Source organism: Macaca fascicularis, chromosome 16, assembly GCF_037993035.2.
Source record: "Macaca fascicularis isolate 582-1 chromosome 16, T2T-MFA8v1.1".
In the NCBI taxonomy this organism is placed as follows: Eukaryota; Metazoa; Chordata; class Mammalia; order Primates; family Cercopithecidae; genus Macaca; species Macaca fascicularis.
Window position 1 is genome coordinate 82,975,440 of NC_088390.1, and position 14,157 is coordinate 82,989,596.

Consider the following 14,157-nt stretch of genomic DNA (forward strand, 5'->3'; position numbering starts at 1 on the left):
AGTGGTTATTTATTGATTCTTTGGATTTCTACTTAGTTCCTCCCCTGTGCCAGGCCCAGGAGACAAAGGCGGAGGCTGCACTCAAGGAGTTCATGGTCTGGGAGACAAGATTCTTCCTGCGTGTCAGCTGAGTCTTCCCAGGCAGCCCGCAGGCCTCCCAAGGGGCAGAGGCTGTTTCCTGCTTCTCCTGCAGCCCACCCGGGGCTGGTGACCTCATGGTCCCTTCTCAGGGAGCTGCTGCTGCTGCCGCCTCCATCATTGGGTGGGGGCTGGGCAGGCCTGACCCAGCAGGCTATGAGGTGAGGGATAGAGGGCTGGGGAAGGGGTCTGGGAGCTGAGAGCTCAGGGAAGGTGTTGGGGGTTTAAGGCTGATGAAAGCAGGCTTCCTTTCTCAAACACCCAAGGGCTGATCTACCGCATATAATTTGAGCAGCAGGGCTGGGCCCTCAGCTCTGCCTGTGCACAGCCTCCCGTGTTCAGGTCTAGAAGGTCAAGGTTCAGGCCAGGTGCGGTGGCTCACGCCTGTAATCCCAGCACTTTGGGAGGCTGAGGTGGGCGAATTACCTGAAGTCAGGAGATCAAGACCATACTGGCCAACATGCTGAAACCCCGTCTCTACTAAAAAATACAAAAATTGGCCGGGCGCGGTGGCTCAAGCCTGTAATCCCAGCACTTTGGGAGGCCGAGATGGGCGAATCACGAGGTCAGGAGATCGAGACCATCCTGGCTAACATGGTGAAACCCCGTCTCTACTAAAAAAAATACAAAAAACTAGCCAGGTGAGGTGGCGGGCGCCTGTAGTCCCAGCTACTCGGGAGGCTGAGGCAGGAGAATGGCGTAAACCCGGGAGGCGGAGCTTGCAGTGAGCTGAAATCCGGCCACTGCACTCCCGCCTGGATGACAGAGCCAGACTCCGTCTCAAAAAAAAAAAAAAAAAATACAAAAATTAGCCGGGCATGGTGGTGCATGCCTGTAATTCCAGCTACTTGAGAGGCTGAGGTAAGAGAATCGCTTGAACCCATGAGGCAGAGGTTGCGGTGAGCCGAGATCGCACCATTGCACTCCAGCCTGGGCAACAACAGCGAAACTCCGTCTGAAAGAAAGAAGGTCAAGGTTCAATCCTTGGCTCTATCACTAAAGTACTGGGACAAACAGGGCCCTTTTGTGTGGATATCTCACCTCTGATTCCTTCCTCCCTATTGTACTCTTGCTGGGAGGAGATTTCCAGAACCAAACCTTAAAAATCTCCTGACTTCTTGTTGTTGTTGTTGAGACGGAGTCTTGCTCTGTCACAGAGGCAGAGGTGCTATCTCGGCTCACTGCAACCTCCTCCTCCTGGGTTCAAGCGATTCTCCTGCCTCAGCCTCTTGAGTAGCGGGACTACAGGTGCGCGCCACCACGCCCGGCTAATTTTTGTATTTTTAGTAGAGATGGGGTTTCACGTCAGCCAGGAGGGTCTTGATCTCCTGACCTCAAGTGATCCGCCCGCCTTGGCCTCCCAAAGTGCTGGGATTACAGGCATGAGGCATCGCGCCCGGCCTTGTCTCCTGACCTTTTAACAAGGCTGACCTCCCCCAGTCCCCACAAAACCCCAGTTCCAGTTTCCAGCTCTGTGTTCCTGATGAACCAGGTGAGGAACCCACAGCAATCTTAATCCCCAATTTAGAGAGAAGCCCAGGGGGAGCCAAAGGTGAGACACAGGTGATGGGGCGCCCTTGGTGTGGGACAGGGGATGGGGCGCCCTTGGTGTGGGACAGGGGATGGGGCGCCCTTGGTGTGGGACAGGGGATGGGGCGCCCTTGGTGTGGGACAGGGGATGGGGTGCCCTTGGTGTGGGACAGGGGATGGGGTGCCCTTGGTGTGGGACAGGGGATGGGGTACCCTTGGTGTGGGAGGTCAGGGGAGGACTTTCAAGAAAAAGGCTGGAGCCCAGAACCAGGGATGGGGGACAGAGGTGAGGGCAGGTGGCAGGAAGAGACTGCACGAGTGTGCACAGGTACAGCAAGAACAGGTCTGTTTAATGACACAGCTGGGTCTGGTTACAAACATCAGAAACTAGAAAAGGAGAACAGGCAGTTACACAGATGAAGATGAGGATGGGCCAGGAGGGGACACAGGCATAGTAGCCACAGCAGCAAAACATCCTTGGAGACGATACATGTGACCAAGGGGCACACATGGGGGCCCCCCAGCACGGCTGGCGCACATAAATAGACAGGGCCGACTGCCGGCCAGGAGGAGAAGGGGGTGGGGAAAGCCCTCGGCCCTCGGGGCTGAGGGTGAGACCCAGGCATGTGGTCCCGCCAACCTGCTGCCCAGCAGCCCGGATTCCCTGGGGCTACCCTGGTGGCCAAGGCAGGTGGAGCTGGCGGTCGAGGTTTCTGGACGGAGGCCCCTCCCCTAGTGCAGTCATCCCATCCAGAACTTCGCTCTGCCCTTGCCCATTCTAGGGCAGTCAGTGAGTCAGTTCCTCTGAGGGAGTAGGGGGAGCCCACTCCTTTCTGCCTGGAAGTGGAATTCAGGAATGTGGGGAGCTGGTCTGAGAAGGGCTGGGCTTTGCCGCCAAGCCGGGTTGCCCCAGCCCTGCCCCTCCAGGCCCAGGTCCTCTGCGCTGCTGCGGGATTTCCTCTTTGCCAGAACACTCTGTTCTCTGCACAACCGGAACCGCTCCCTGCCCCACTCACAGGTGGGGGCCGAACCGAGGCTTCTGGGCCCCGTGGATACACATTCTAGATATGTACGTGTGTGTATATATATGTATATATATATATTTATATATAGCTCGTATATAGAATATATCTGTATATATGGTAGATGTGTGCGTGATACTCTAGATGGTGATGTGCAGACCTGCATGCCGGCTGGGCTGATAGAAACGGGGCTGGTTTATTCCCCTAGGGACTCCTAGACCTGTCCCGCTTCCCGCCAGCCGCTCAGCTAGGTCCCTCTAACAGTGAGTAGAAAAGCTAAGAAGAGTGGGCCCCGCTCTGCGAGGAGGAAGGGTCCCCCACCCTGCCCGCCGCGCTGGGGTCAGCATCCAGGCAGCCAGCGCCGCCTCCCGGCAGCTCCAGGCAGGGGACCGTGGCCACCACAGAGGCCTCCTTCGGGGAAGTTGAGTCAGGGATTCCTCCAGCTTCCTTGGCACCCAGAAATGGAGCATCAAGGGGGGTCTTCAGAACTCGGCCTTCTGCTCAAGGTGCTGCCAGGGAGGGGGGTGGAGGGAGGGGTCCTACGGCCCCGAAGAGGGCAGTGTGGCCGGTGGGCTGTGGACGAGATAGGAAGGGAAGGACATACGTTACTAGAGGCAGGGAAGGACCTTCGGGGGAAAGGGGGAGGACCTGGGGCTGGCGAGGCTCACTTCCTGCCAAGAGAGCCGGCACAGTGCAGTTGAAAGCAACCGTGAGACCCAAGTTCTAGTCTCCGTCCTGCTACGAACCTGCTGTGTGATCTCAGGCAAGTCTACTGGCCCATGGGAGCTCCGGATCTTTATCTCTAAAATGTGAATAATGTCTGTCTTGTGACAAACTGGGTAAAAAAGTGTTTCACAAACTGCATAGCACCATACCAATGTGAGCTTTTTCCATTAATTCTGAAATGTGGTGCATTCTGTTGGGCCTGTCTCGTCCCTCCTCGGGCCACCCATGTGTATTCTCATATTCTCGGTACACACAGCCCCCACTGCAATCATCGTGCCCCCCCGCCCCCACCCACGCAAAGGCGCACACCCTGGAGCAGAGACGGCTCAATAAACGGTGACGCCTGGCCCACCCCTGCTTCCCTGATAAGAGAAGTTGGGCGAGGGCCTTCTAGGACTCTGCTCTGTAACTCTGTCCTACCCTCGAGCCCATGGGGACCCTGGCAGCCAGAGGCTCTGCAGGCTCAGGCCAGGGACACTAGGGGTGGGCTAGAGGATGTAAAGGGATGTGGGGCAACCCCACCACTTGACGGCTGGGAGCTAACCCCCATGGAGTGTCAGTTTCCACGGTAGCCCATCTCCATTCAGTCCACAAGGAGCAGAAGTGGGCGGAGGAGGAGACTTCGGCAGTTTCAAAATGTTTGGGGTTTGGAGAGATCTTAGTCCCTAGGGCAGGGTGGGGAGGGCAGGATGGGCAGCGTGCTGGGGAACTTGGGCCATGTGTTTCTGATTCACTGGGGCTCGCGCCCAGCCAGCTCTTTCCAGTCCCTCTTGGCCCTTGTAAAAAAGCCCTTTTCTCTGGAAGCAGGAAGTCTTGTGTCCTGGCTGTAAACAAACTCATCTTTGGCAGCAGAGCCTGCCTGGGGAAAGGGGTGGGAGGGCAAGCAAGCCCCTTCCCCTCCTCTTCCCCTGTCTTTTCCCTGGACCCTCTGGGTGACAGCTGGTGGGGGGTGAGGAGGCAACCACAGCTCTCCACGCTCTGCCAGTGCCCTCCTCTGGTGGGCCAGCATCTGCTTGTTTCCCATTGACTCCCAGGTCTCAGGCAGGCCAGGGCCCAGCTGTGCACATCTGGAGTTGGCTTGGCTCCAGCCAGCAGTTCCCGAGGACTCCACTCTCTTGGGGTGGTGCTGACGGGAGAAGGGGGAGGGGAGCAGGAGCCAGCCCGGGGCCAGTGTGGTCAGCAGCAGGAAGGGCAGGAGGCCTGGCGTCCCCAGCTGCCCTCAGGGGACCTCCTCCAGGAGCTGTGCCTGTGAACAGGAGGGCCGGCAGTCTTGGGGGCCCGTGCGGAGCCCGGCGGGAGACGCCGCCTTTTCCATGGGAAACTGCTGGGAATGTTTCTCTACCACGCGTGTCCCGGGCTGCTGGCTGACCCCTGCTTCCCATTCCCGCCTCCGCTCCTCTCGCTCCTTCCTACTCCAGCCTTGCCTCCGCCTCTCCATTCAGCTCCCAGAGTCAGCCTCCCCTTGGGGGCCCAGGGAGGCTGAGTGTTCCCAACCGCCACGTCTGGGGGCTAGCCCTCCCCTCACGCTCCGAGTCAGCAGGAGTCACAGAGGGCGGCCACCCTCCTTGAGCCACCTCCTGGGCCCAGAACTGGAAGCCCAGCCTCCAGGTCAGCCTGGAAGTAAACATCCCCTTACTTGTGTGCGTGTGAGTGACACCCATGTAGCTCCCTGGTGGGCTGGGGCATGTGTGTGTGTATGTGTCCTCGTGATCCTCCTGGCTCTAGCCCTGTTGAGGCAGAGGGCATTTAGCAGCACTGGTCGGCATGAGATGAGAAAACAGCCCCTTGTGATTGGCACCCAGGGAGGATTGGCACCCAGGGAGGAAGTGGCTGGGCTGGCCTGGGCTGCCTCTGAGCCTGACGATTGGACCTTCCCGCTGGGAGCCTCTGGCGCCTCTCTGCCTGGGCAGCTGTGGCTTTGGGTGCTCTGAGCACTCCCTAGCTCTAGGGAAGGGGAAGGCTCTTTGGGAGGATTTTTGCTCAGGGCCCATGGCTCTGCGCAGCCTGAAGTCACAGCGGAGCCATCTTGAAGGCCTTTTCCTGTTATGCCTGTTCTTACATGTCAGACCCCAGAGTTGGCCTGCCTCAAGTGTGCCTGCCCAGGTGGTCAGCCCCAGGGCCCCAGGAGAGATGGGACAGGATAGGACATGGCGGGGAGGCTGCCCAGCCCACCCTCACCCGCCTCCTCACGTGGTGGCGTTGGGGACCTGCTGCACCCAGCCCACTTCCTTGTAGGCAGCGGTCACGTGGCTGTAGATGAGGCCACGCAGCTTGGCCCAGGCTCTCTGCGTCTCAGGTGGGAAGTCATTGGCAAATTCCTCGGCGACCACCTCCAGAATGACCCCAGAGAGGATCTGGGGGCAAAGGGAGGAAGGGGGAGTGAACGCCTGGGCACCCTGCGTCCCGCAACCCCCGGGCCCCTCTGCCCCATGTATGGCCAAGAGGATCATTCTACTTTTTTTTTTTTTTTTTTTTTTGAGACGGAGTCTTCTCGCTCTGTCGCCCAGGCTGGAGTGCAGTGGCGCCATCTCGGCTCACTACAAGCTCCGCCTCCCGGGTTTACGCCATTCTCCTGCCTCAGCCTCCCGAGTAGCTGGGACTACAGGCGCCCACCACCTCGCCCGGCTAGGTTTTTTTTTTTGTATTTTTTAGTAGAGACGGGGTTTCACCATGTTAGCCAGGATGGTCTCGATCTCCTGACCTCGTGATCCGCCCGTCTCGGCCTCCCAAAGTGCTGGGATTACAGGCTTGAGCCACTGCGCCCGGCCAAGAGGATCATTCTTAACACAACAGTCTGCCAGCTTTGGGAACCCAGTGCTCTCAGGACAAGGGTTGCCCTGGACTGAGCCCCTCCATCCTGCTGCCGGGCACTGCCCCTCCCTCTCGCAGCCACTCGTGGGATCACCTCTGCTGCCCCAGGGAGCCCTCCCAGAGCCTTCGAGCTGCAGATGGCCATGAGGTGTGGGCGGTGGTGGCTCTGCAGCAGATCGGGGCGCATACCTTGAAGTACACTGGCTCCACCTTGTGCTTGAGGGCATGGGCTTTCCCCACAAGGGCCAGCACAGAGGACACCTTGTCGGGGTCGTGCAGGTTCTCCACGACAGTGTTGAGGGCCCCCATGACTCGGCAGGCGTGCTTCCGCAGCTGGGGGCTCCGCTCCATCTCCAGGGGTTCCTCCATGTGCTTGAACTGGCTGAAGTACTGCTTGGCCGAGGGGAAGTTCACAAAGAACCTGGCAAGAGGAACAGGGGTGGTCGCTGAAGCTGGAGGCTGCCTCGGGCCCACCCTGAAGCTGCCAGGACAGTGGGGGCTGAAAAAGTGGACCCCAGTCTCCCCCACCCCTGCACCATCACTGTTTTCACTACCATCCGTAGACCTCAGCATAGACCCTCCTCGCTCTGGCCAAGCTGGCTCACCCCTACCAAGTCTGGCCGTGTCTATCTGCCAGGCTTGCTCAGGCTGGTGGCTTCCTCTCCCAGGCCCCTGTCTTCCTCGCTTCTTGCTTCCTTCCCAAACTCTACACCCTCTTCAGGGCCTGCTCTAGTCATAGCTGAGAGGGTAAGAGCTCAGGTTCTGGAACCATGAGTTGATCTGAAATTAAATCCTCTCCAGTTGGTCTGAAACTGTTCTGATTCTCCCAAGATACTGCTTTCATGAAGTCATGCTCATGCTCGAAAACATTCAATGGCTCCCTATTGTCTGCCAAAGCGAAACTCCTTAACCGGGCATTCCAGACTTCTGAACTGTCCCCCACCCACTTCTTCAAACTCATGTCCACATTCCCCACTATACTCACATCATCCCTGTCCTGGCTCAGTGGCTTTACTTACCGTTGGGAAAATGTTCCTCAGGTGAGCCACATTCCTTTCTACTACCCTTTTCCTGTGTCAGACATGCCTTACCTGGAGCAGACTGGCCCAGGCGAAATGCTTTGCCCCCGAGGCCATTGGCACCACTCAGGTGACCTTCCCTACCCTCCTTCCAGCCTGTCAGACGGGATCCCAAGGCTCTCATGCACCCTCTGACCCCCTGCCCTAGCTGGGGCACTGCAGTGTGGAAAATGACGGCTTTTTTTTTTTTTTTTTTTTGAGATGGAGTCTCACTCTGTTGTCCAGGCTGGAGTGCAGTGGTGCAATCTTGGCTCACTGCAACCTCTGCCTCCTGGGTTCAAGTGATTCTCTTGCCTCAGCTTCCTGAGTAGATGGGACTACAGGCATCTGTCACCACTCCTGGCTAATTTTTTGTATTTTTAGTAGAGACCAGGCTGGAGTGCAGTGGTGCAATCTTGGCTCACTGCAACCTCTGCCTCCTGGGTTCAAGTGATTCTCTTGCCTCAGCTTCCTGAGTAGTTGGAACTAGAGGCATCCATCACCACGCCCGGCTAGCTAATTTTTTGTATTTTTAGTAGAGATGGGGTTTCACCATGTTGGAGGCTGGTCTCAAATTCCTGACCTCAGGTGATCCGCCTGCCTCAGCCTCCCAGAGTGCTGGGATTACAGGTGTGAGCCACCACGCCCGGCCGACAATGACTTTTGTACCTCCTCTCCCTGTCGAGGTTGGACATCATGTGAGACATGGGCATGGACTCAATCAGAACTTACATAACTTAAGTGAATCCCCAGAAAATGTATGGAGTGTCCTGGACCTGTTCTTCCAGGTTGTTCTGCCCCTTCATGTGTCCCCTTTGTGATCAGAGAGAGCTGATAATTTGCGGAAGCAGCCCTTTGGCCAGGAGTCGAGTCTCAGATGTGAGGGCTAGAACAGATGTGGAGAGGGCATCTGGCCGGGTCGTCCCTGCTGGTGGTGGAGCTGCTATTGGCGGGGGAAGTTTGCACAGTGACCAGGGCACAGTCTGCGTGGAGACTCAGGAGGGCCCCTCCCAGAGGCCAACTGTGATCTTGGGCAAACTGCTTCACAAGCTCCCTGTCTGCAGAAGGGCGAGAGGAGGGCTGCGCTTACTGCTTCATGGATACACGGGTGAGGACACGTGAGGCGATGGGTTTGAAAATACATTGAATTTTCTGGAGAAGCACTGTAATGAGGGACAAATGTGAAAAACCCAATTTGGACTTAAACGAGCATCTCAAACTTTGGAGGTTTTACAATTGCAATAAAAAATAACGATATGGCCGGGCATGGTGGCTCACGCCTGTAATTCTAGCACTTTACGACGCCAAGGCGGGTGGACTGCTCGAGCTCAGGCGTTTGAGACCAGCCTGGGCAATGTGGCAAACCCTGTCTCTACAAAATACAAAAAATTAGCCACGTATGGTGGTGCACACCTTTGATTCCAGCTACTCAGGAGTCTAAAGTGAGAGGATCACTTGAACCCAGGAGGGCAAGGCTGCAGGGAGCCAAGATCGTGCCATTGCACTCCAGCCTGGGTGACAGAGTGAGACCCTGAATCAAAAGAAATAATGATAATAATAATAATAAAAGGCCAGGTGTGGTGGCTTATGCCTGTAATCCCAGAACTCTGGGAGGCCAAGGCAGGAAAATCACTTGAGGCCAGGAGTTCGAGACCAGCCTGGGCAACATAGTGAGATCCTGTCTCCAGAAAAAAAGAAAGAAATTGGCTGGGTGTGGTGGTGACCGTCTGTACTCCTAGCTACTTGGGAGGCTGCAGCAGGAAGATCCGATCGCATCATGAGCCCAGGATTGGAGGCTGCAGTGAACCTTGATGGCACCACTGCACTCCAGCTTGGGTAACAGAGCAAGACCCTGACACAAAATATTAACAATGATATATATATATATATTTGCCTGATGTGTTACAATGTTTTTGTACTTTTTCTTTTCTTTTTTCTTTTTGAGACAGAATCTTACTCTGTTGTCCAGGCTGGAGTGCAGTGGCGCAATCTTGGCCCACTGCAACCTCTGCCTACCGGGTTCAAGGGATTCTCCTGCCTCAGACTCCCAAGTTAGCTGGGATTACAGGTACCCGCCACCACACCTGGCTAATTTTTGTCTTTTTAGTAGAGACAGGGTTTCACCATGCTGGCCAGGCTGGTGTTGAACTCCTGACCTCCGGTGATCTGCCTACCTCAGCCTCCCAAAGTGCTGGGATTACAGGTGTGAGCCACCATGCCCAGCCTGTTACTGTATTTAATTGCCACAGCTAAGCAGGTATTACTTCTATTTTACTGATGAGGAAAGAACAGGGAACATTTATTGAGCACTTACTGTATGATCTCACAAATCCTTGCAATTCTCTCCTGAGATAGGCACTGTTTTAATCCCCATTCTATGAATTAGGAATTGATGTCCAAGATTGCCCACCGAAGTAGATGGCAGTGCCAGGAAAGGGCCCAGGCAGGCCCTACTTTGACAGTTTCCCCACACTGCCTGGAGAGACAGCTGTGCCAGGGGATCGTGGCCTGGGAACCAGGTGTCTCCTGCCTCAACACCCACCACCGGGTTGTGGCCCTGAGGAATGACAGTCTCAGGGAGCCCCCACCCAGACCCTCCACGGTTCTGTCGCCCCTGGGGCCCATGTGCCTGGCTCCTTCCTCCTGGCTCCGTGGTGTTTCCACCTGAGACCCTCCCGATCTCAGCCTGTGCTGCCAGGGAGGAGTCTCCACAGCCAGCCCTGGGGAGTTTCTCAGCTCCCAGAGACATCTGGGCTTCCAAGAGAGCCTGAAATAGGCCTGTCTGAGTGTGAGGAGGAAGGTGTCAGAGTTACAACCAGGAGGGAGGGTGGGTGTTCCCTCTTGGTCTCCTCCTTGGCAGGGAATGGAAGTGTGGGGTCTGCCTCAGGCTCCAAAAGCAACGCCTCCTCCACCCCCACCAACGTGGCAACTTCTCCAGGTTGGGGATGTGGAGGTGCAGCTGCCTCCCTCCTGCCCTGTAGGCTCATAAGGGCTGACGGCACTGGCCTGGCGCAGTGGGGAGGGCAGAGGTGAGAGCGCTGGCCAGAGGGCTGCAGCTGGGGCCTTGACCTTGAGGATGTGTACGTTGTGTGTGGGAAGACAGGGCGCTGTGTCAAGACTGACGGGCCTAGGATCTGAGGAGGGACCTTCAGGAGCCCTTATGCCCCTTTCCTCCCCTTCCCCCACTGCCCAGGCTCTGGACAGAGACAGGAGGAGAGAAAAAGGAAAGCAAAGCCCTGTGGCGCTTGGGCTGGCAGGGAGTGGCTGAGACAAAGCTGGGCCAGGCTGTCCTGGGGCTGGGCTCTGGTCCACACAGAAGTGGAGTCAGAGTAGTGAGGGGTTACTCTGGGCACTGAGCGCATTGGTAATGACCTCCCCCAGCCCAGGCCCAGGCCCCTCTGCGAGACAGGAGTGGGGAACTGGAAGAGGGATGTAGAGAGAGAAAGAAATCCTTGCTGGAAACTCGGACTGCCCAGACATGGCCCTGGTCTCAGTGTTTCATTTCCCCCTTGGCATGTGCCCTTCCCTGGTCCCCTTCCTGGGGAGGGTCAGTGGTGCCCCGAGATGCGGATGGTGAGCCCTTCCTCCACGTATCCGCACAGGTACATGGCAGGGGTTGGGACAGAAAACCTCCAAGGTCCTGAAGACCCTGCCTCACTTCATGGTGACACATGAGTGTGCCAGATGCATGCGAGGCCGGTGGGCTGCAGGTGCTGACACGCGGCTGACGGCACCCTCCGAGGATGCAGTCTGGCGCGTCTGTGGCTCTGCTACCCACTGTGTGCTTGTATGGGTGCCAGCACGTGTGGGGATCGGTGGTTCCGAGCGTCTGAGGCCCTAGTATCCCAATGTCCCTCTTAGCTTCCTGCCACTCCCAGCTGTGTTGCTGGGCCTGGGGGCTGCTGAGATAGCTGCCCTATCCTCAGGAGCGCTCCTGTAACTCCTTAGAACCCTTAGAAAGGCTTCCTGCTCTTTTTCCACCAAAATCTGCTTCTGAGTTGGAATCAGGGCATATCATGGTGGAACTGGATAGGTCCCAGGCTTGGGAGAGGCCACAGGGAGAAGAAGCTGGAGACGGAGCTGGCCTGGGAGTCAGGCATGCACTAAAGCTGCCCTTCCAGAGCGAGGCTTCACCCCGTCTGCACATGACAAGGCTGCCCTACTCTGTCCTAGATTTGACCACTTTCCTCTGCCAAGAACAGGGGCTTGAGGGTGAGCATGGTCTGGGGCTCCTCTGCCTGCACCCCCAGGGACCAGCACGTGTGGGAAGAGAGCATGGATTTGTAGCTAGAGTCAGTGACTAGCTTTCGAGGCTTGGACACATCACCTCTATGAGGATGGTGTGTGTGCTCTATGCGCAGGTGTGTGAAGAATGGGGTGCTCTCTGTTTGTGGGTTTCTCAGGGGCATGTGGTGCCTGAATGACCCCTAAGCCCAAACCACTGCATTTCCTCCCTAGGTGGGGGGTTTTAGAGTTAGGCCCTGTCTCCTCAAGCTTCTCTCTTCTTCCCCTCACCCTCCTAACTCAGCAGGGATTGTATCCTAGGGGACTGTTTGCTTCTCCACTCACCTGTGCCTGCCCTGGGAGCTCCTGCTGGCCCATGCCGTCCAGCAGGAAGAGGGCAGCTGGGAACACTGGACCCCCGTGCTCTCCTCCTTCTCAACCTCTGCTCTTTGCTCTCTGTTCTTCCAAGAGGCTTTGAATCCGGCAAGCGGCGGAGCTGGAGACAGGGGTCTGCTCCTCTTTGTCCCCCTTCTGAGTTGAGCCTCGGTTTTCCCATCTCTAAAATGGGGAGCCCCTGCTACTCCCTTTGAAAGGCCAGAAAAATGTGTGCGTCTGACAGCTTGGCTGGGTGTCTGGGGTCGCTGGCCCAGCAAGGAGTTCTGAGGCCGGGGAGAGGAGGAGGACCGAGGTGCTCTCCTGCATCTGGTTCCTAGTTCCTGGTGAGCACCGCGCCGGAGCCAGGGAAGGCTCACCCCACGGCGCCCCACGCTGCCTGCCCCGCCGACCTCGGACCGGCCCCATTCGCGGCTGGGGAGGTGGCGCTGGAGCTCGGACCCGGGCCCAGCCCGCCTCTGCCCGGAGCCGCTACCGCCCTCCCTGCCCAGGGCCCGGCCGGGCCCCGGGCGACACCTACCTCACCAGGATGGCCACCCCCACGTCCTCGCAGTTGGCATAGAGCCGGGCCCACGTAGCCTGCACCGCCTTCCTCTCCGCCTCGGACAGCTCCTCGCTCCGCTCCCTGCGCTCGATCTCCATCTCGCCTGGCACTTTCTCCATGAGGAGCTCCAAGCCCAGCCCGGCTTTGCTCGGCGGCAGCGGTGGCGGGGCGCGGGGCGCTGGGCGCGGGGCGCGGGGCGCCGGGAGCCGGGGCCGGCTGCGTGCGCGGCGGGCGGGCGAGGGGTAGAGCGCGGAGGGAGGGAGCGTGTGTCTGTGCGCGCCGGGTGTGTGTGTGTGTGCGTGCGTGTGTGCAGGGTATATGTGCGGGGGGCGGGGGACCGCCAGCGGGGGGGCGGGGATGTGGTCTGCTGGAAAATGTTTAAAAAAACAAATCCGCTCCAAACCCCCAGCCCCGTGTGGGTGAGCCAATGCCGGCAAGGTGAAGGCTGCTCGGGGTGGGGGCGATGCGACTGCCGCCCGCCCACCCGCAGGCCACGGCGGAGTTGCACCGCGGGGCGGGGCTCGGGTAGGTGTGGCCGGGGCGCTGGGGGTCCCCGGAGGAATGGGCGCTCACGCGGCGCTGGGCGGCGCGGCCCGCACAGGAGTGCGCCGGGGCGGGCGCGAGCTGGGAGCGCTGGGTCCCGGGTCCCAATGCTTGCGGCGTCGCGTGTGTGCGCGTGCAGACCCTTCCTGCGGCGGGGAACTGACTTAAAGTCCAACACTCCCGAGCTTTCGCGGCAAGGCCGACCGCCAGCCCGCCCGTGTGGGCGAACGCGAGCCCCTCCGGCGGCCGCCGCGGACCGAGCTGGGCTCCCCTCGCCCGGGCCTCTCCCCCAGCCCCCGAGCCAGCAGCTGGGGGCCGCGGCGCCACTCCCACAGCTCTGGACGCCCAGGCTCTGAGGGGTTAGCACGGGTCGTTCCCCCCACCCTCCCACCGCCCCGGCTGTCGGAACTTGAGCGCACCTCCGACCTCGGGCGCCAGAGGCCTGCTCCCCCTTTCCTACCCCCCAGCACCGCCATGCCCTTGGTGCACGCACGCGGCGGCGGCGGCCAGAAGTCCCCCGTGGCTTATGAATGACACGGACAGGCAAGAACCAGGCGCTGCCCTGAATTCTGGCCCAGCTGGTGGCGGAGGAAGTCCGGAGAGGCACCGGATAGGGCAGAAGGACCTGGCGGTCGAAAAGTCTTGAGGAAGCCGCAGGCCGCTGGGGACACCTCAGCCAGCACCAAAGGCCCCATTCTGGGCCTAGGGGAAGCAAATCCTTCCTCTTGGTGGGCCCTGTCCAGGGCAGTGTGAGATTGGGCCAGAGGTGGGGGAGAATCCCATGGTGGCTGCCCTGCAGCGGCTGCTCAGTCCTGGGGACAGCCTGAGGCCAGACAGGACCTGGCAGTGTCAGGAAGAGATGTCACTCAGGCTCCCGGTGACCCTTGTCCTCGCTCAAGACTTGATGTCCCATTGCCCGAGCATTGCTAAGGGTTGGCTCTGCGCTTTCGCTATGGTTCGTGTATTTATTCTTAAAATCTGACTTTAAGGTCCGGGGGAGGCAAGGAGAACTCACCCTGGCCAGCCTCAGTTGCAGCCTGGGCCCTTCCTGGGAGCTCAGGGTTCAGGTGCCTGGGGGACCTTGGGGCAGTGCCTCTGACACTGCTTCCCCCTTGCTGAGGGAAGGAAAATCTAATGCCTCCTGGGGGGTCTTGGAGGGGGTGGAGGG

General features: G+C 58.8%; 1 protein-coding gene across 2 annotated transcripts; it reads right to left on the reverse strand.

The window, feature by feature from the left end:
• Nucleotides 1-1,997: 1,997 nt before the first annotated feature.
• On the reverse strand, nucleotides 1,998-12,739 carry CYGB (cytoglobin). 2 transcript variants are annotated; one of them, XM_005585071.4, is made up of 4 exons: nucleotides 12,423-12,739; nucleotides 6,417-6,648; nucleotides 5,607-5,770; nucleotides 1,998-3,263 (listed from the first exon to the last, which is right to left on the reverse strand). In XM_005585071.4, the coding sequence occupies exons 1-4, from the start codon at nucleotides 12,563-12,565 to the stop codon at nucleotides 3,230-3,232; spliced, it is 573 nt and encodes a 190-aa protein (XP_005585128.1). In that variant the 5' UTR covers nucleotides 12,566-12,739; the 3' UTR covers nucleotides 1,998-3,229. The 2 variants fall into 2 exon arrangements, with proteins under 2 accessions (XP_005585128.1, XP_073876750.1); XM_074020649.1 differs by lacking the exon at nucleotides 5,607-5,770 and having other exon boundaries at nucleotides 3,044-3,263.
• Between the last annotated feature and the right edge of the window lie 1,418 nt (nucleotides 12,740-14,157).